General features: G+C 38.9%; 1 protein-coding gene across 1 annotated transcript in view; it reads right to left on the bottom strand.

The window, feature by feature from the left end:
- Kcnd2 (potassium voltage-gated channel subfamily D member 2) overlaps positions 1-15,361 on the bottom strand; it is a 475,705-nt gene extending 460,344 nt beyond the window's left edge. The window contains exon 1 of the mRNA XM_042696032.1: positions 14,247-15,361. Coding sequence (XP_042551966.1) covers positions 14,247-15,361 — 1,115 coding nt within the window. The remainder of the gene's footprint in view (positions 1-14,246) is intronic.
- Positions 15,362-20,061: the final 4,700 nt, after the last annotated feature.

Below are 20,061 nucleotides of genomic sequence, written 5' to 3'. Positions count from 1 at the left end.
TTATTTCTGATAACTGACAGTGTTCACATTTGTTCAGTTTTTCACATCAGCTATTATACTGACGTTAATGAATAATGATCTTAAGAGAGTGGTGAGAAATGGCTAAATGGCTATAAATAAGAATTCTACATGAGGTAAATAGCATCATCTCATAAAATACATATTATTTGGGAGGCTCATTAAATAAACATCAAATGTCATTTTGTGCCAACTGTTGTATCCTGCAAGAATAATATTTCTCTATCTTTAAATGAATCAAGTGTTTATATATTCATAGAATACATATATATACATTCATGGAATGTGTATAATTTATTCTTTTATTTATTTCATGAATTGACCACTTAAAATGGGAAAACCATTTCCCCAAATTAAAAATAAAACAAAAATATAATGTATAAATAAAAGTGCTAATTTGGGGCTACTATAATTTCTCTTGAATCCATTCATAAAAGAATGCATTTAAATTCAAATTGGGACAATTGATTCCAACATTTTGTTCAGTCGATATCTCACAACTATGTGAACAACAAATAAATCTACTCATAATGCACAGAATATGCCCAGTGTTTATCTGACACTAAGATCATTGCTTATGGCAGATGAGGAAATCCTTGCCTGTTTCTCACCTATGATTAACAGAAATTGTTGATCGTGGCATGCATCCATGATGATTATGAATTCCCATCAATTATGGCAGAAATTATGTATACACTAATAGAACTGACAAGCAAGACAGAAGATACATTTCCATATATATGCACAGCTTAATATATACCATATGGAATACCACGCTAGATATACAATATTCTAGTATAATGGTTTTAAATTAGATTGATAAATTCTATTGGCCATTTCTTATGCTGATAATCTATGAAAGTCAAGGCCATAACATTTCCTGGTGACATAAATCTAGAAGCTGTTGTCTGAAGCTTAGAAAAAATAACCCAGAACATATAGCCATTGCTCTAAGCCAACCGCATAAAGAAAAAAGAGAAACAGCAGAGAAATGCAGGCAATGTCTTTCAATGGTCAAAGATAATGAATAAGAAAGAGTTCAGAAAATAGTTTTAAGAAGAATGAATTTGCATTTCCAAGAAGTGTCAATGTCCTAGAAGTTTATCTCCTGTGAAATTTTTGATGTAGTTTGATTTCAACGCTGCTTCTGTGGAAAGTTTATTTCTGATTACAGAGCTTTGGGTATCAGAGACATCTAAATGCTTCAGGAAAACTAGGTAGAAAGTACTAGTAGTGAAAGGCATTCCTAAAATTAAACAGACCTTTAACTCTTCAGCCAAAGGAAAAGAAAATCTTTATTCAGCATCTATGACCCAAAAAGTAATGTTTTAGGCATTGTTATAAAACCTGTGGGAGTGATTTCAACTAAAGTCTGGGGTACTTTGAAGAGAGAAAAAAAATTGTCATCTGGCACCTAAGGCATAACATGGCTCCAGGTAGAGCATTACAGAACCATGTGTTTCTTTTCTTATTTAGTTCCTAAGGACACCACATATAAATGGGAATACAATGACAGCTTAGAAATAACTGACTAAAAATACACTGTATGTGTAGCTCAACCATTTGACAGATTCCTCCAAATTAAGTACAAGAAAGGTGAACAAGATTCATAGAGCTGACTAAAACAGATCTTGAGTAAAGGTTGGAAGCTATACTGTTTTCAATATTTTTAATCTGAACAGTGGGTCAGGACCTTTGCATGGGGTCTGTGGCTGATACTTTTGTCTGGCCTTAGGTACAGGGGAAAGGAAGCTGCGATTCTTCACACATCCACTGATCTTTTGTGTGAGAAGATAAGATGGCCTCTTTATTTTGTGGCTCAAGACTCCAATGGGAGCATGAAGTTCTACTAGGACACCTGATCAGGGACATGAGATCAAGCCTGTAAATGTTGTTGTTCCTGCATCTGCTCTTGCATTACCCTAAAAAACACTTCTTATATTAAAACCTGGACTTGCTTTACAGAACATGTTTTATTGATTTCTTTTCTTTTAATGAAAATAGTTTGATTTTTTTTCCTTTTCAGTTAGCTTCGGTGCTTGAACTTAAACAATTTTTCAGTGATTAGTCATTGTCTGGGTTCATCTGTTTTATTTGGTTGCACAACCACTGCAGCAAATCAAGGGAAACAATGCACACAGTTTTTTCCCATGGGTAGGGTCTGCCATGGAACAAGGGGCACAATAGACATATCTTTTTCCTTTGCCTAATTAAAGGTGACTCATGATTTTAATCCCAACTACTCAGGAGGTGAGTTTGGAAGGATCCTTATTTGAGGTCAGCCCAGACCCTCCCAATAAAAGTAAATAAAAAAGGGAAAAGCAAACCAAATCAAACAGAAAATAATTAGACCTGCCCATCAGCAAACAAGCCAGACACAGTGGTATGAGAGGACCATGATCTGATGCTGGCCCAGACAAAATGGAGACATCACCCGCAAAATATACTAAAGTGAAGAGTGGAGGAATATGACTCGTTGGTAAGTTCAAGGCCTTGAATTCAGATCCTAGTGCCAGCAAAAATGTTAGATTACATTCTTCCACTTCTCTCTCTCCTCCCATTCTTTGTCCCTTGTCTCTCTGTCTCCCTCCCTTTTTGTCTCCCTCTCTTCTACTCTCTTTTAGCCCATCCCCCACTCTCTCCCTCTGTTCTACTTCTACCCTTTCTTCCTTTTCTCTACTCACATATATTCTATTCAGGAAGAGAGGCATTAGAAAAAATTTATAACACATTCTTCCTTATTTACCCAACTTGGGATAAGCTTGTCTCATTTGATTAAAAGTAGTTCCTATCCAAATTTCAAGGCTTCACTTCAGATCTCATTACTTATTTTTATTATCATCATAGTTGTTGCTATTGTCACTTATTCCTAGGTAACATCTGGGTTTGCATGAGATGATATTTTCCAAACTTCTGTGATAAGATCACATTTATTACATTTATTATAGGTTTACCCATTTTTAACAACAATATCCAAAACTCGTGTATCCACAGCCACAAAATACTGAAAAATGGCTTCGACAGCACTCTTTGAGATGAGAGGATGATTTTTTATTTCCGGCTATGCTGATAGTCAAACAATGCATTTTAAGTTCAGTTCTCTTTTCACGGAGATAGCTACCACTTCCTCACCTATACGTATGGGAAAAACTCAAAATCACTTGGTATAGACCTGAGAAGCCAATTAAACAGTTCAATCTAAAACCAATTATTCAGTAGGATTTTTACAAAATCCCTCTATATATTCAATTATAATCGAAGAATCCATCAGTAATTTTTTTAACCTTTAGGTCCTGCAGAGTTTAAATCCAATACATAGGATGAAAATCCAATACTTTCAAGCCAACTTTTTTGTTCACACTGAAGACAAAAATTATAAAAAGAGGAAAAATAAACCAAAGAGTATGCAAGTGTTATGAAGTCTAGGCTGCTTTCATACTTTCTGCATTTTAATTTCTTGTAAGCACCTCTGTTCCTTGGATGTTCCAACCTAATTCCATGTTCCTCAGTTTTATTAGGCTCTGTTGATCCATTATCTTGTATCTTTTTCTAAGGAAATCTTAGTCTTCCTTCTCTCACAGTGTTAGGAAAGCAATAACTTTAAAAGCTCACAGTCCCAACTCCCCAAAACAAAGCAGCTATATTTTCTTATTTAGTTGTTCTTAACACTAGAACTTGTAGTTTTTCTTCAGCCAGTATATTTTCTATTACTTTATGCATTTAATAGGTTTTCTCATGAATAATTAGAGAATTATTGTAGAAGAGATTAATTTAGATAACATTTAGTGAGGGTGTTACATAGAAAATAGAAACTAAAAAGCTGTCATAAGTACCCCCCTTCCCTCCCAATGTCATGGGTCCTGAACTCTGGGCCTGGGCACTGTCCCTGAGCTCTTCATCTCAAGGCTAGCAGTCTACCACTTGAGCCACTTCCAGCTTTTTCTGCCTATTTGGTGCTGAGGAATCGAGCCCAAGGCCTCATTCATGCAAGGCAAGCACACTACCACTGAGCCACCTTCCCAGCCCCTCATAAGTTGTTTTTTGCATGTACATGTTTTATTTATTATAAAGCACCTGGAAGTATCATCACCAATAGCTTATTTGGGCTTTTCACAGAAAAATGTGAAGAATGGTATATACAGACATATCCACAAGCAAAAACTATTCATTCACATGTCTGTGTGTTTGTACTTCTGTATATATGTTGCATTTCCAAAATATACATCAATATTCACATGTTTCAGTAATATTTATAGCAACATTTATACCTCTAGGAATTGGGCACTGAAGACTGTGAGAAATAATGAAAAATAGAAGTTTAGAAAAATTGAATAGTCTGTCAAATGATTTCTTACTTTACTCCAAGTTTGACTTAAATATTTTGGAACATATTATGAACATTTGCTACCTGACTAGGAAAAAAGCCTGCTTTTTATATTTTTATAAGATAACCTTGTCATTTATTTAGGTGACTATGAAGTACTTGGATAATTTTCAAGAAAATGGTAAAGCTCTTTGGAATATCAATAGACTTTTTAGTTATCAGTATGCTAGGACCACGTCAACCTTGAGATGTTTTCTGGTTAGAAAGATTTGATAGCCACTTTCTAAATTGCACTCTTTTTTATTAGAGTACAATAGTGTGTAATCTTCTAACATATTGCATCAAATCCATGTAATTTTGATGCAAAGCAGGAATGTTACATTAAAAAACAAAGACAACAGCTTAACATGTATCAAGTCGAAATTCATAATTATTTTTTAAACAAATGCCTTTTATCGAAAACATGATCAAAATTGGGAGGCTAATTATGAAGAACTGGAAATAACATTCTTTTTGGAGTCTATAACTAAGCCTTTTTTGTAATAGAAGCAATTCCTTTTGAAATTTGTTTTCCTTTTAGAATTCTAGGCAGGATGTAGTATTACATGAAGAGAAGCTGTTTTCATGGAAACAGTAGTCCAAAGTAAGATGCCACACTCAATTCCCTTACTTTCAAGTATATAAGAATATGTGTGTGATACACTCCATAATGTATCATGTCATATATATGTGCAATAAAAATTAATGCCAGTATGTATGTGATATGACTTCAATTATTGTCTTCTAAATCTAAGTTTGTTCAATTATCCATTTGTGATTATGTTTAAATCTCCAACATGGTGTTTCTTAATCAAATGCTCTTTTAAAGCTGTACAAGTTTTCATCATACATCTGCTATAAACATATTCCCAATTGATTTGTAATGAAAAATACATATGGCAGTGTTCACAGATTTCAAGACAGGTAAGTCATTTTCTCTTTCAAATTCATAACAATAACAAAATACCTAGAGAAGATATGTATCTACTGCAAAGTGAGTTAAAAAAAGGGGAATGGAAAACCTTTAAATAGATTCAAAATGAATGTGATATTCTCCAGCACTGATATTAGAATTGACAGCAGTTAATCTTGAAATCTATATTCAAAATTTTAACATGATCCTGTCATTTTCCCTTGTAATTCCATATCTATTGAACACTACTCATTTTCTTTTCAGTTAAAATATTCACTTTTTCATTTCAACTAGCTTTAATGAGTTAGAAACAAGTTATTTATATACTATTATAAAATACTTAATTTTTAGGCAATCTTATAAATAGTTTTAAGTGAAGGTAAAAACAGCAAATCTAATTAAAAGTGAAAATTTGTACAAAAAAGAAGGTAGGTTTAAATCTGTCATTTAAATTTTTGAAAAATATTTTTAGCATTTGTGCTCATTTTAAAACTGTAATGGTATCTTACCATGTTATGTCTTGCTTTTCCAACTCTTTTTTTTTTTTTTTTTTTGCTTTTAAATCTAAATTTGTGTTAACTACTAGATTATTGCTATTTTTTCCTTTGGGTCAGTATTGTGGCTTAAATTTAGCGCCTCATACTCTCACTTAGTTTTTTTAGCTCAAGACTGATACTTTAATGCTTGCGCCAAACTCCACTTCAGGCTTTTTATTAGTTATCTGAATCTCTCAGATTTGCTTGTCTGGGCTGACTGAATCATGATCCTCAGGTTTTGGCCTCCCAAGCAGCTAGGATTAGAGTCATAAGCCACTGGTGCTGGTATTTTACTGCTAATATTCAGTACAAGGCTCCATGTGGAGCATTCAATGGTGTTCAGGAACATCTCAATCTAAGATTACCAACAACTTAACTTATTTCTACATTTGAGTAATGAACTGGGTAGTACCTTCACAAAAGTTTGCATTAAGCCTCCGAATCATATCTACTATTAAAACTACTGTAAAGCACAGATGTCTTCTCTGTGGTCTATAATTCATCTCTGCCCAAACACCCTTAAGAGTCCATTGGTTCCTCAGCCCTTTCAATCTACTTGTTTCAAGTATGGAGTTCTCTACTACCTTAAGATCTTTGTAAATATTAACTATCCCTAATTTTAAAATCCAAAATGTTCCTCGCTCTGTAACCTTCCCAGAGCCATTATGAAAAATTCCACCTCTCACCACAATTAACAGGTCACAGTAAAAATATCAAATGCAGGAAGGTTTAGTATAATGCAATATAAAGGAAATTTCATGTCTACATTTGATTTGCCTACCCAAGTGATCTCATTATACATGACCATTACTCTAAAATATGAAAATCCCCGTGACCTCAACCATTTCATATATGGTATATACATAATACTCACTACTTTTCTGTCCTGCTGTAAAGCTCTATGTCAGATAGTCTTAGACTTGTTCCATCTTCTGCATTTGCCAGCAGCTCAAATGTCATCCCATTGGGAAAGCAGACTTCTGTCTCAGATCTATTTCTTTCACATTGCTTATCACACACTGCTACTCTACTATATCTTTGTTTAATTTTCTGTGGATTCTAGTTCTAGTTATGCATGCTTCTTGATATTAAGTGGTTGACTCTATATCCATTGCTGTGTTAATGACAAATACTAAGTGATCCACAAAAGTCTGTCATTATGAACTGAAAATGTACAGCACATTTTTTTTTTCTGAGAGTACAACTACTGGTATTACTTTGGATTTCCAAAAGAATTATTACTGGAACTCTTAAAAGTGAAGAAAATGAGGGAGATGGGTGAATTAAGTCCACACAACAGAAGAAAAAAAAAAGCAAGACCTTCTGTTTTCAGAACAAAACCTTCCCATCTGATTTGACATCATTTCAACTACCATCCTACTCTTTCAATGTTATTTTTTCTCACTATTAACTTGTGATAATTCGTTCAGCACTCCCCCCACCACACTTTCTGTGATTCAGATTTATATTACATAAGACTTGTCAAAATTCCCAAGGCAAAATAGGTTACAGCATGCTAGAGTATGTACTTATATTCACGTTTACACTTTATAATCTACCTTTTAATCCTTTACAATGTGGACTTCTTTCCAACAACGTCACATATGTGACATTTATAAGACAGTACATTCCACTATTTTTATGCATAAATTGGATAAAGCAAAACATGTCATGTGTGCTCCAGATAAGAGATAGAACATCTTTGTAGTGATAAAGTGTCATCAAGGTAACTCTTGAGCCAAGGTCTCCTGGAGCTCCTCATATTTAAATGAGCTTGAAGGCAATCTATTGCTTTGCTAATTGACCTATTTTATGAAGTCTCTTCATGCTTCCCAGAGGTATTTACAATTTACCTTGTCATCACAAGAAAACAAGCAATTTAAGAAAACTAGCTCTGGCAAGCACTCATTCTAACCATTGCAATTGAACTAGTTATGGTTAAAAATGTGAAGTATTCCTATAGTCCTTCCTAGTCAAAATAGAAAAAAATAAGGGAAGATAGCAGTACCTTAGAAGGAAATGCTTGAAAGAATAAATTTAATTACTTTGGGCATTGAGCAAAGGTAAGAGTTTGATAAAATGAATAGATTATTGCTAATTGTGAGTCCTCAGGTTCATGGATAAGGTTCCCTCCTTGATGTGTAGAATCATCACACTCAATGACCATTAACACATGAACACAAAATCATTTCCTATATTCAAGCAATAGACCAGGTATTAGGTCACAAATGATTTCCCTTATTTGCAATAATTAGTATACATCTAAGATAATTGTATTAGATGAGCAGAAAAGCTCAAAAGCTATGTACATATGACCACAAAAGATGATGTTAAGTGAAATGAACCCCAAGATACGGACACAAGAGGCCTTTCTTTGTTGTTGTTTTTTAGTGTACTATGATTTTTTGTTTCCTTTGCATGTTCTTCTCCCTATAGTATATTCCCTGTTGTCACTGTACTTAATTTTGGTACCCTGCATCTGGTATATGCATTTGTCTAACTTGAGGAGGGAAAGGGGAATAACAAAATGCTGGAACAAGGACACAGGATGACCCATTGCAACAATGATACCCACAAGACAGCGTATTGGAAATGAACTTCACAACTTTACAGGGGGGTTGAGGGAAGTGGGAGGAGGGGAGGGAAGGGATAGTAAGCTTCTTATCTTACTCATGTAACTGTAACCCCTCTTAGAGCATCTTTACAATAAAATATAATTTAAAAAAGAGATATACATACACTCAATCTCAAAAGCATGCCAATCTAATTAGGAAGACAAGAAGTAAAACTATCAGTTATACGTAAAATAGCATTTTACCAGTGTCAAAGATAATTCCAAATAAACATGTAATATTGGGAGAGTGAGTCAGCTTCATGGAGAAGGCCAATGCAAAGGGTAGTTCTCAGAGGGAAGAACTAAAAGGTAAAAATATTTAAGTGGAGTCTATTACCACAAAGAGCTGCACAAAGTAAACAGAAACAAAGAGGTGGTCTTTCACCATTGGGTTTCTTGGCAATACAAGACTATTTCCTACACTCCCAAATACAGCTGCTAAAGCTGTATGCATATATGTATATACATATATATATATGTATATATACACACACACACACACACACATATATATATATACACATATGCATTGTTCTCACATTAGCATATCTATCTATCTATCTATTATCTTTCTATCTATACATGCTCAGAGAACATTGTAAGAGTGGTGAGAAGGAAACAATGAATGTGTAATTCTAATTCTAATTCTAATTCTAATTCTAAGGGAGAAAATCATACTTTCTTTTCCAGTGATTTTTTAAACTATTTTGTTCTTCCAATGAATGAGTGGTCAAATTGTACATTTTCTGCTACTCATAGGCCAGTTCTTTTCTTATAACCTAAGTAATTGATTTAGTTTCTTTTGTATCAGGCCAGATGTCACTAAATGCTTTCCCCCCAAATGGACCAAAGTTTCATACCAGATTCTATGAAGATGACTGGCTATATTTAAAGCAAAGCCCACTTTTGCTATGTAATATAAACATAAAGCCAGCAGCGATATTGAGGAAGTTTCGTGAAAGGTAAGTAGCAAAGTATAGACCTAGGAGAGAAATGCATAGTATTCAGTGGAATAAATAGTCAACTTATTCCATTGCCTAGCTCTCTAAAATCAAAAACAATCCTAGATAATTGCACACATTACTAGAGTATAACAATCTTCAGAAAAAAAATGAGCAAACAAATGAAAGTTCAAAAAGAATTGCTATTTTAGTCACTAACTATGGGTCAGACACAAAATTTTGCCTATATAAAATGATAAAATTTAAATAACTGCTCGGATTTTTCCACTTAAAATTGCATAATCAGGGAGTTAGAAATTTTTTACTTCAGTAATCATGCTTGAAGAGGAACATCACGAGGAGGAAAGATCAGAATTAATGATTTGACTGTCAAAATAAAATAAGTTCAAGCCAATTGTTAGTCTAAAAGGAAACGGGAAAAAAGAAAAGATCAGCCTAACAGAACAGACTCCCTGAATAAACTGTCCCCTTTCTAGAGTATATTCTACTCTGTATAGAAAACACAAATTATTTCCTTCTGACATACTCCTGTCTGCAATCAAATGCATGCTAAAGTTTTAAGATTTATGTGCTAGGAGAATAAACATATTGTTTTAGAATGCCTAGTCAAACATTATTTCTAATTCAAATAATCTCTACAACAGAATTAAGACATTTAATATTAAGCTGGGTATATTAAAGGTCTCTAAATAATGGTTTTATAAATTTAAGAAAATTTAAAAGTTCTTTTTGTTTGTTTGTTTTACTAGTCCTGGGACTTGAACTCAGGGCCTGTGCTCTGTCCCTGAGCCTTTTTGTGTTCAAGGCTAGCATTTTATCACTTGAGCCACAGTGCCACTTCCAACTTTTTCTGAGTAGTTTATTGGAGATAAGAGTTTCACAGACCTTTTCTGCCCTTGATGGCTTCGAAACATGATCCTCAAATTTCAGCATCCTGAGCAGCTAGGATTACAGGTGTTAGCCACTGGCACTGTGACCATTTTTGCTCAAGGCTAGTGATCAAACACTATTGTTTTGCAGTGACACCATGTTTGAAAAACTGCTGTGAAAATTAATTTTTCATTTTGGTTTGGTTTAGTTTTGTGCTGGGGAATGAATTCATGGTCTCCTGTACACAGAATTACATTCACAGTCCCCACATTTCATTTCTTAAAAATCATAATTCACCAGTTTATTAAAATTGAGAAAGCTAATTCCTGAGGGTTTTATGAAATACATACCTGTAACAAGTTACATGTAATATAAAAGAAATCCTATTTATTTAAGATAGAGAAAGTAGACTTTCTGTTTTCTAAAATCTACTCAGAAATAGTAAAATCATTTATGTAGATAAAAATCACAAAACTTCATTTTAAATCTAAACTTTATTGTATAAATGCCACATGGCATTTTTCATTCCCACATTGAAAACTGAAAAAAATAACATTTTAAAGTTAAAGATATTATAAACCATAGAAATGACATTTGTGAATTCTTCAGTTTCATTCCATGAATATGATATATAAGAAACTTTAAATATGGTTAGTAATCATGGCCAACAATACAGTAATAACTCCTCAAAATATTTAGTATGCTACCTGAACTCACTTCTAACTCCAAAGTCATGAGAATGAAATAAAATGATAAGCCAATGTTTTACTCTACTAAATAAATTTTTACACAGTAAAATTTATTTTAGTGACTCATGCCTATAATCCTAGCGACTCAGGAGGCTGAGATCTGAGGATCATGGTTCAAAGCCAGCCGGGCATGAAAAGTCCATAAGACTTTTATTTCCAATAAACCATCCAGAAAATCAGAAATGGCACTGTGGCTCAAGTGGTAGAGCTCTACCCTTGAGCTGAAGAGCTCAGGGACAACTCCCACAGGGCTTCAGGGCTTGAACTCTGGGTCTGGAGCTGTCCCTGAGCAATTTAGCTCAAGGGTAGAGCTCTACCACTTGAGCCACAATGCCACTTCTGGCTTTTTCTGCTTATGTGGCACTGAGGAATAGAACCCAGGGCCTCATGCATGCAAGGCAAGCGCTCTACCACTGAACCATCTTCCCAGTCCACAAAAATTATTTTTATTCTTGGACATTTAGAAATTTCCTAAATGTAGCAACATATAAATATCATCATCTGAATGAAAAATACAAACTGTGTGTAATCTTTTAAAGAAGTTTAGGACAAAAGGGGAATTCCTGATTCTTTTCCTATTACAACAGTTTCAGGCAATAATTAGAACTGACATTATTGAGGGAAAACTAGAGGTCAGGGGCAAAAAGGAAATCAGGAACCTGTGTAAGTCAATAAATATGCTCAAAGGAAGAAATAGAAGTCAAGGCTGGTGTATCACACCTGCACTCCTAGATATTTAGGAGGATGAGCTCCAGAGGTTCAAGGCTTGAAGCCAATTAGGACAGAAAAGTCTAGCAGACTCCATGTAAAATAACCAGGAAAAAACCCAAGCCGGCAGCATGGTTCAAGTTGTGGAGTATAAGCAGACCAAGTCTGAAGCCTGGAGTTCAAACACCCTGGGGCCAGAAGAGTAAATGAATGAATGAATAAATAAATTACAAGATAATAGAAGAACTATTTAACCATTCTAAATACTTTTTATTTCTGTATTTTACAGTATTAATTTTACTGAAAGGTTAAACTTCTATTTCATATTTCAGGAAGCAAATAATTTTTACTTAAATACATGATAGATTTGAGATACAACAATATATCCTTTCAATTAAAAAAGTCAAGTGGATAGTGACCAAATTAACCTAAGAATTATCAGGTGATTCTGCTAAGTCTGAATGACAAAGTTCTAGCTATCCATGTAAACATTGTTTATATAAGCTAATACTCCTAAAAATACCTCTTTACATCTAATGATCTGATCACCTCTTCACATCTAATGCCAACAACTAATCAACTGTAGCATTGTTAATAATAACAGCCGCATCAGAACACTGAAATAGTGGAGGATTCTTGATTAATCATATCTCAGACATATCTTGACATTAGCTGAAACTATTGAATATTTTCAAAAAGTTTATACTTCATACCTCATCCTCTAAAGCTGCAGCAACTTTTGAAATCTGGAACTTTCAGCAATTCATCAACACTTATTGTAATTATTCCTAAATTCAATCTTAAAGACTGAAAGTAACATTAAATGCCTCACTAGTAAGATGATGAAAATCTCAGCTACTCACACTACTGAATTGTCCTTAATCTTGATTTCAACTGACACAGAGACAATACAAAAAACAGTAAACAAACCCTCTAAAAAGACTTTGCACCTCACTGCTAATGCTGTCTACATGGTCTTCATCGCCATCCTAAAGTTGCCAACAGTATTAAGGAAAATATCAACAAAATGGTGTGCATTTCACCAGTTCACTTTTCAAAAGCCCACAGATAGATCTTCAAATCTACATAAGGCTAAATCAGCATCAGAAGCATTGTATTGTATCCTCACATAACAGTGTCCTATTTGTTGGTCATTAGACAACAAAAGAAATCCCATTCAATACAATATGCCTAATAAAATTAAACTGACTTTAACCATAATGTCATTTTACAAAATCAATTAAGTTAACCAGAAACATAGGAGTTAAAAGGCTACCATTGGTATAACATTTTTCTTATAACCATTATGAAATTCTTAGGGAGCTGACTGCCTATGCCAGAAAAGTAGCATGGAGCTGAAGACAGGGCTCCCAGATCTCTATCTGGCTTATTTAAGAATGCATAAAATGCTCTCAGTATTTTTATTTTATTGAATTTTTCTAATCAGGAAAATGCTTTGGTTTTCTGAAGTTTCATTAGCATTGTTAATCACTATACACCTTCCTTCTTTCTCCAACATCATTGAAAGAAAGTTCCTGCTCTCCATAAAAGTTCATTTTAAATACCAACTGAATTCAGAATATACTCTGGCTTCACAAAACTTTATACAACCAAATAAAAGGATACAGGAGAGAATTCTAGGAGAAAATAAAGATAAAAATTCTAAAGTGCAGCCTAGCTGTGGTGAGCATTGGTATCAGCTACTTTTCCATCTTCCATTGTGCTAGACTTGGACCCATTGCCTGATAAGATCTGCAGCTTATAAGAAAATCATGAATGACAGCTATGTGCTGCTTCTTTGTAACTATGAATCTAGAGTTCTAAATGCCATTCCACTATATTTTGTAGAGCCGATCAATTTCAGCACTAATATCCAAACACATAACTTACCAGCCATAATTCCAGTGCATATATGCGATCATGTGCTGAGGCATAAAAATTTCGGATATCAATATTTATGTTTATATACACAGATATCTAATAATCTCTATATTATTTATGTAATGTTGTAAATTAAGAATTAAGATTCTTAGAAGAAAAATACATGCCATGAATTATAAATATGAAAACTAATACTACACTCTATGTAGGGAACTCAGTTTTCATGTGTCAAAGCACTTTCTACACATTTCACTGTATGGTGAAGATAGTTAATTAGGATACCTATTAGGACATACATTTTGCTTTACTTTGTCATTGTATTTTTATGTGCTCATAATATATGTTTTTAACAATCCCTATCTTGAGGAATTCTCAAAACTTCTTTGTGTATTTGTCCTTTTCAGTCATCATTAATCCCTATTTGCCAACAATCCCCTAGGACCTCAATCTGTAGGCCAGATCCATTTCAGAGGTCAAAATTATGTTCCAAATCATGTAGATACTACTTTCCTAAATCCCTTGAAAGAAAAAAAAGTTAACATCTCCAAAATTTCATGTAACATCGATGAAGTCCACAGGCAACCCCACCATCCACCTCCAACCCCCACCCCACTTTCCTTGATGGCACCTACCCTAGTGTCGTCATGGTGACGATGGTGTACCAAAAGGCTGCAGGAATGCTGGTGAACTTACTGGCCGAAGACCCCTTCTCTGCGTAGAACATCACGGTGGCGAAAATGATGATAGCCATGGTGAGTGAAAAGAGCAAGAAGCCCAACTCGGAGGCACAGCTCTTCAGCGTGTAGCCCAGGATGCGGAGGCCTTGGGAATGGCGGGAAAACTTAAAGATCCTGAAGACTCGAAAGACTCGGAGTGTGACAAAGGCCCCACTGACATCCTCATTGTCTGTCATCACCAGCCCAATGTAATAGGGCAGGATGGCCACCACGTCGATGATGCTCATGACGCTGCGCACGAAGCGGTAACGACTAGGTGCTGCAGCCAGGCGAAGCAAGTACTCCACCGTGAAGATCATGACACAGGCCGTATCCAAGCAGAAGAAGGCCACCGCATACCGCTCCCCACAAGGGAGTTCTTTAATGTGGCCCGGGCTGGAGCCACATGGGACTGTTTCTACCACGTTGGCGATGACGGAGACAGCAATGAAGAAGCCTGTCACATAGTAGAAGACCAGAGCCATGGTGCTGGTGTGGGGGTTCTCAAAGGCCCGCCAGACCCTCTGGCGCGCTGTCATGGTGGGCAGGGCACTCTCCCCCGTGGTGTCGGTGTCAGCATCGTCCTGCAGGCGCTCAGCGTTCTCCCGCCTGCGGTCCTTGTACTCCTCGTAACAGCAGTCCCCAATGATCTCTGGGATGAGGCCAAAGAAGGCCAATTCTTCGTCGTAAGCAGAGATGCATTCATGGCGGGGATAGTGGAGCTTCCCCGTACGATAGAAATTCAGGATATGGCGGAAGATGTCAGGATCTCGGTCAAAAAAATATTGTTGAGTCTCGGGATGGTAGAAAAAGTCTCTCTCAGAGCTGCCCAGCAGGGTGTCTGGGTACCGTTCCAGGGTGTCCTGCCACGTCTGGAAACGGGTGCCACTCACATTCAGCACAATGAGCGCATCCTGAGTCCTCTTCCTCTCCTGCCTCGGGGGAGCTGGCATGGGCCCCGAGGCCACTGGCATCCACCCGATGGCCGCTGCCCTGGCGAAGGGCAGCCATGCCGCCACACCGGCCGCCATGTCGCCTTCCCTTGGAGGCCACGAGGACCAAGTTGTTTCTACCAGTGGTCAATCCCAGAAGCAACTGACTCCCTTCCTCGGGTCACACGGGAACACTGGGTTAGAAAGGGCCTTTGTCGCTCTCAATCTTTTTCCAAGGGAGAGCGCCTAGCAAAGTCTCAGTTCTCAGAACAAGTGCCCTTCCCAGACAGGTATTGGAAACAGCCACCACCACCAACAACAACAAGCAAGCAAATGGCAATGTCCTAACAACTGCTCTCCACAGAATCTAACCCAAAGTCTGTGCCAGCACTTGAAGTAGGCCACCTCCTGGCACAAATAAGCACACAGGTGACTTCAGGTCAGCGACAGGTGTCTCTGACAGCTTCACCACACAGTCTGGGGAATATATGGAGTCAGTTTGGAGAGTACCCCCCCCCAAAAAAAAGCCAACAGGGGTCACCCGTGGAATACTTTCACCTTCCCATTTAGCTCTTCCAAACCTCTAGTCCATGTAGTTCTTCCCGCCAAAGGAGTCTCCAAAGGGGGATGAGGGTGGGGGAGGGAAAGACCTGTTGTAGCTTCCCAGATGCTTCTGCAAGCCAGCTGCCCCAGGTCGCAGGAAGTGTGCTCGCTGCCCCTACTCCTCTGGTCTTTGCAGAGATGGAGATGAGGGTCCCCGGAGCACGGTGGTGGAGAGGCGTTAATATAGATCCTCCTCCTGCCCCTCTCGGCACACCATCTGTGTTTGTCAAAAAAGCCCCCTCTCTTTCTCTTTCTTTCTCTCTCTGCTCTTCGCCGCTTCACTCTCTTCTCAAGTTCAGCTCAGGTGCAGTGTGACTGTCACCGAGCCCAGCAGCTGGGCGCCCGGGCCGCCGCCGCCGCCGCCTTGGCGACAAGAGCATCTGTCTGGGCGCCCCACGCGCCTGGCCCGCGGTACCTACCTGGCGAAGTGCGCGCCGCCGGGGCTGAGTTGCAGAGAGACTTTCTCCTCGCCGTGCACCCGGAAAAGGAAAAGAAGAGAGGAGAGAGAGAAGAGAGGAAAAGGAAGGAAGGAAGAAAAAAGCGAGCGAGAGGAACAAGAGATTGCAGGTCTGGAGCAGCCTGATCCGATGGGCCGAGGGTGCATAAATAAAGCTCAAGCGAGCTCTTCTTCCCCTTCCCCCATCGCTCCGTGCCCCCCCTACCCCGTCCCCACCTCCTCCTCTGCCTCACCTCCCTCCCCCCCCAAAAAAAATCCAGGCGCAGTGGAGCCCCCGAGCAGCAGCAACAAGTTCAAAAGGTGCGGGGGAGGCGAGAACCGAGGACACACACGCTCGCTCCTGGCCAACTTACTGCGCGGCCGCTGCGCCCCTCGGCCGGCCGGGGCGGTGCGTCGTGGGGCGGCCGGGCTGGAGGCGGTGGCGCGGCGGTGGCGGCAGCGGCGGCGGCGGCGGCGGCGGCGGCGGCGGCGGGGGGGACCCGGGCCGGGGTCGGCAGCGGTTCTCGGAGGCGCGCGGAGGCTGCAGGCGCGGGGCGGCAGCGCGGGGGCGCGGGAGGGCTGCTCGCTGCTTCCCCGCCAGTGGGTGGTCCTGCATCTCCCCCCCCACCCCCACCCCGCCCCCCCCTGAGAGCTCCCCGCGCTGCTCAGCTCGGGCGATCAATAAATAAGGAGGAAATAAAGAAATCCGCACGCGTGGTCCAAGCCCGCCACGCAGGTTAGGAAAGGCGTCTCCTTGCCTGTTCCCTCGGCTTGACCTTTCTCCGCCCCCGCCCCCGTGGACTCCGCTCGCTCCACCCCAGCCACCCACCAGCCCCGGCGCCAAATGTCACCCAGGGAGAGCATGCAGGTGCTTCTGCCGGGGTGGGGAGGGGGGGCGGGGGGGGTAGAGGAGAGCCAGCCTCGGATGAACAAAGAGAAGATTCACGCGCTGGGCTGCGGTGGTTTGGTGGAGGAGTGGAGGAAGGGGACCCGGGTTACCTTTCCTTCTGCCCCCCCCCAACCCCCAAGTGTGGGTTCAAAGAGAGCGTGGGAAAAAAGAGGAAGGGGGGCTAAATAAATAAATAAGCAAATAAATCAAATCGGAGACTCAAGCTGGGCACAGGAGGGTGAGCAGAGCGGACCACGCACGAGTTGTTGGTTGTCTTTTGGGCACCACGGGGTCCGCAAGACCTGCCTGCGAAGATCCGCGGTGGAACCTTTGCCATTATTACTGTTATTATTATTATTATTTTAAAACTGCTTTCCTTTCTCTCTCATTTCTATGTAGTTCAAAGCCGATGTGAAGGGTGCTGGGGTTACTAGGTCATCTGTGTAACTTGCTGAAAAGTCTGGCAGTGTTTTTCTCCATGGAGGTCTTCGCACAAACTCTCCCCCACCCTTCTTCCCTCCCCTGTCCCCCCCACCCCCCCCCCCCCCCGCCACCAACCCCGTCCTTTGCAAATGACAGAACTAAGAATTCTGTTTTCCACCCCTCCCACCCCCAATGTCAGGATGCAGGGATGTATGTTCCTTGGTCCCGCGGACATCTCTGCGCATATGAAAAAAACAAAGGTTAATAGGAGCTATAGGGGTAGTGTGAAGGGTGAGTGGGGGTGGAAAGACGGTCATCTGAATTGAGCAAGCTTTTTTTTTGGGGCGGGTACTGTTTTGCTTGGACCCCAGCTCTCCCCTTCCCCCTAAGTCATAAAAAGAAAGAAAAAAAAAAACTATCTGAAAACCAAACCTATAACCTTTATAGCCACTAGATGGCGAAAATGGCGAGACATTAACTCTACACACCTAAGGTTTGGTAGCTTAGGAAAGGTGAAGGTTCAAACAATTAACTGGTAGAAGGAAGAAGCGAATCACATTACAGCGTCAAATTCCTACTATCACCTACTTTTTTTTTTTGGTGTTGTATATATTCAGGTTTGAATAGTACAAATGTGGACCTTGCGCAGGTGGATATGAGATGAGATGTAGTTTCTTATTAAAATACCTTCGATGATTAAATCAAGTGTACCAAACCACCATCGTTATACCATCGTCACTGAGATCTCTGGCAGGGGTGGGTGGGGATGGGAAGAGGGTTTATAGTTTTTCATTTAGACAACAATTCTGATTTGTACATGATATTTACTCTTCAAGGCTAAGTTTGACTCCTGTTGGCCTTCAATTGACTGGATTGTGATGAACTGTAAGGAAATTGGCTTTCAGGCCCTAGAGATCATAGGCATGATGTAGCAACCTTAAAAATCTTTCAATGGCACACTTCGGAGGAAACACAGGAGGCCAAGAAAACAGAGAAAATCACCACAGGTGGAGAAATAAGAACCTTATAATATGCAGGGTTGTCTAGAGAAATGGAAAGATGTTTCTATTTACTTGCTCCCACATGTGAAGGTTTAGTAACTCCTGTGTTAGTACTTAATGAAGCTGGAACTAATGTGCTATGTAAGCTTGGGGACCCAGAACTGAAGAGTCCTACTGTTTATCTCTTTGTATTAGTTAAGTAAAAGACACTCATTAACAAAACATAAGGGCTTGGGTACCTTGCGAACAAGCTCATGGAAGTGTGGACTGGAAAACTAAAAAGGAAGGAGATTGTCTACTTGTTAGTATAAAATTTTAAACTATTTGTCATCCAGGGAAAAGCTGGCTTCCAAGCAATGGCTGGGCATGTCACTCAGAGAACAGAGAGGTATGAATATTCATATGATATGCTATCCTGGGAGACTCTGCCAAGGACATAAACAGAGGAAATCAAAGACTTATAAGTACAAAAGTAGAAGTTTAACATTAAAAGCCTTACAAGAACAAAAGTATAATGTCCATAGTTCCCAAAAGGTCTAAGTTCCTCTCCCTAATCTAAGACAAATTTCTTTTTATAATGGAATGACTGTGAGGTTGGGGCTTCCATGTAGATTCAAATTTTAGCCCAAGAAATTACCTACTGGCTTTATTCCATTTGGCAAATGCATTAAATTCGATGAATAGGAAAATTTGATATTAACACAAAGCTTTTTAAGGCCTGTTATAAAGTTTAAACAAGATAATACTTCTTAGTACTGATGCAGTACTTAACACGTGGAAACTACTTATTTCCTCTTTATGATATAATGCTAATACAATTTATTTTATCTGGCCTGCATTTGGAATTCACTCAGATACTTTCATAGATTTTTGTCTTGCCCCTTAATTTTTTAAAATAAATCCCCTTGTCTTTAGATATACATTACTGATATTTTAATCTTCATTTTCACGTTGAAAGTTTATGTGACTATTAGATATCCAAAACCTAGCAGAGAATTTGGGTATCTCTTCCTTGCCTCTTGCTCTTTCCTCTTGACTTCTCGTCTTTTCTACTCTGCCTGGTTGATTAAATAGAAATCAGGCACAGTAAAAGCAAAACTGAATTTCTCACTGTTCTCCAATCACTTATTTCTCTTGTTTTCTCTTCTGATCAGTGAAATCCAAGAATAACCTAGTGGCGACTTTCTTCTCTGCTTCCTCCCTAGTAAACACATACACACTCGTTCAATGACCCTGGAAATCTGTCAATTGCAGCGCCACTACCAATGTATCCTTCTAGGACTAAATTTTCTAAAAACTACAGATTCACCTGGATTCTGAGAAATAGCAGAGATTACACGTACCCATCAGCTAGTTTCCCTGACATAATCATATCACTCATAACATAATAACCTGCCAAAGGTTCTGCAGACTAAAAGCCATTACATTTCCTATTAGTTTTGGAGCA

This window comes from Dipodomys spectabilis, unplaced genomic scaffold (assembly GCF_019054845.1).
Source record: "Dipodomys spectabilis isolate Male_0828 unplaced genomic scaffold, ASM1905484v1 ptg000197l, whole genome shotgun sequence".
NCBI classification, from domain to species: domain Eukaryota; kingdom Metazoa; phylum Chordata; class Mammalia; order Rodentia; family Heteromyidae; genus Dipodomys; species Dipodomys spectabilis.
Note: the sequence above shows the minus strand (reverse complement) of the source record. Positions and strands in the feature narration are given on the sequence as shown.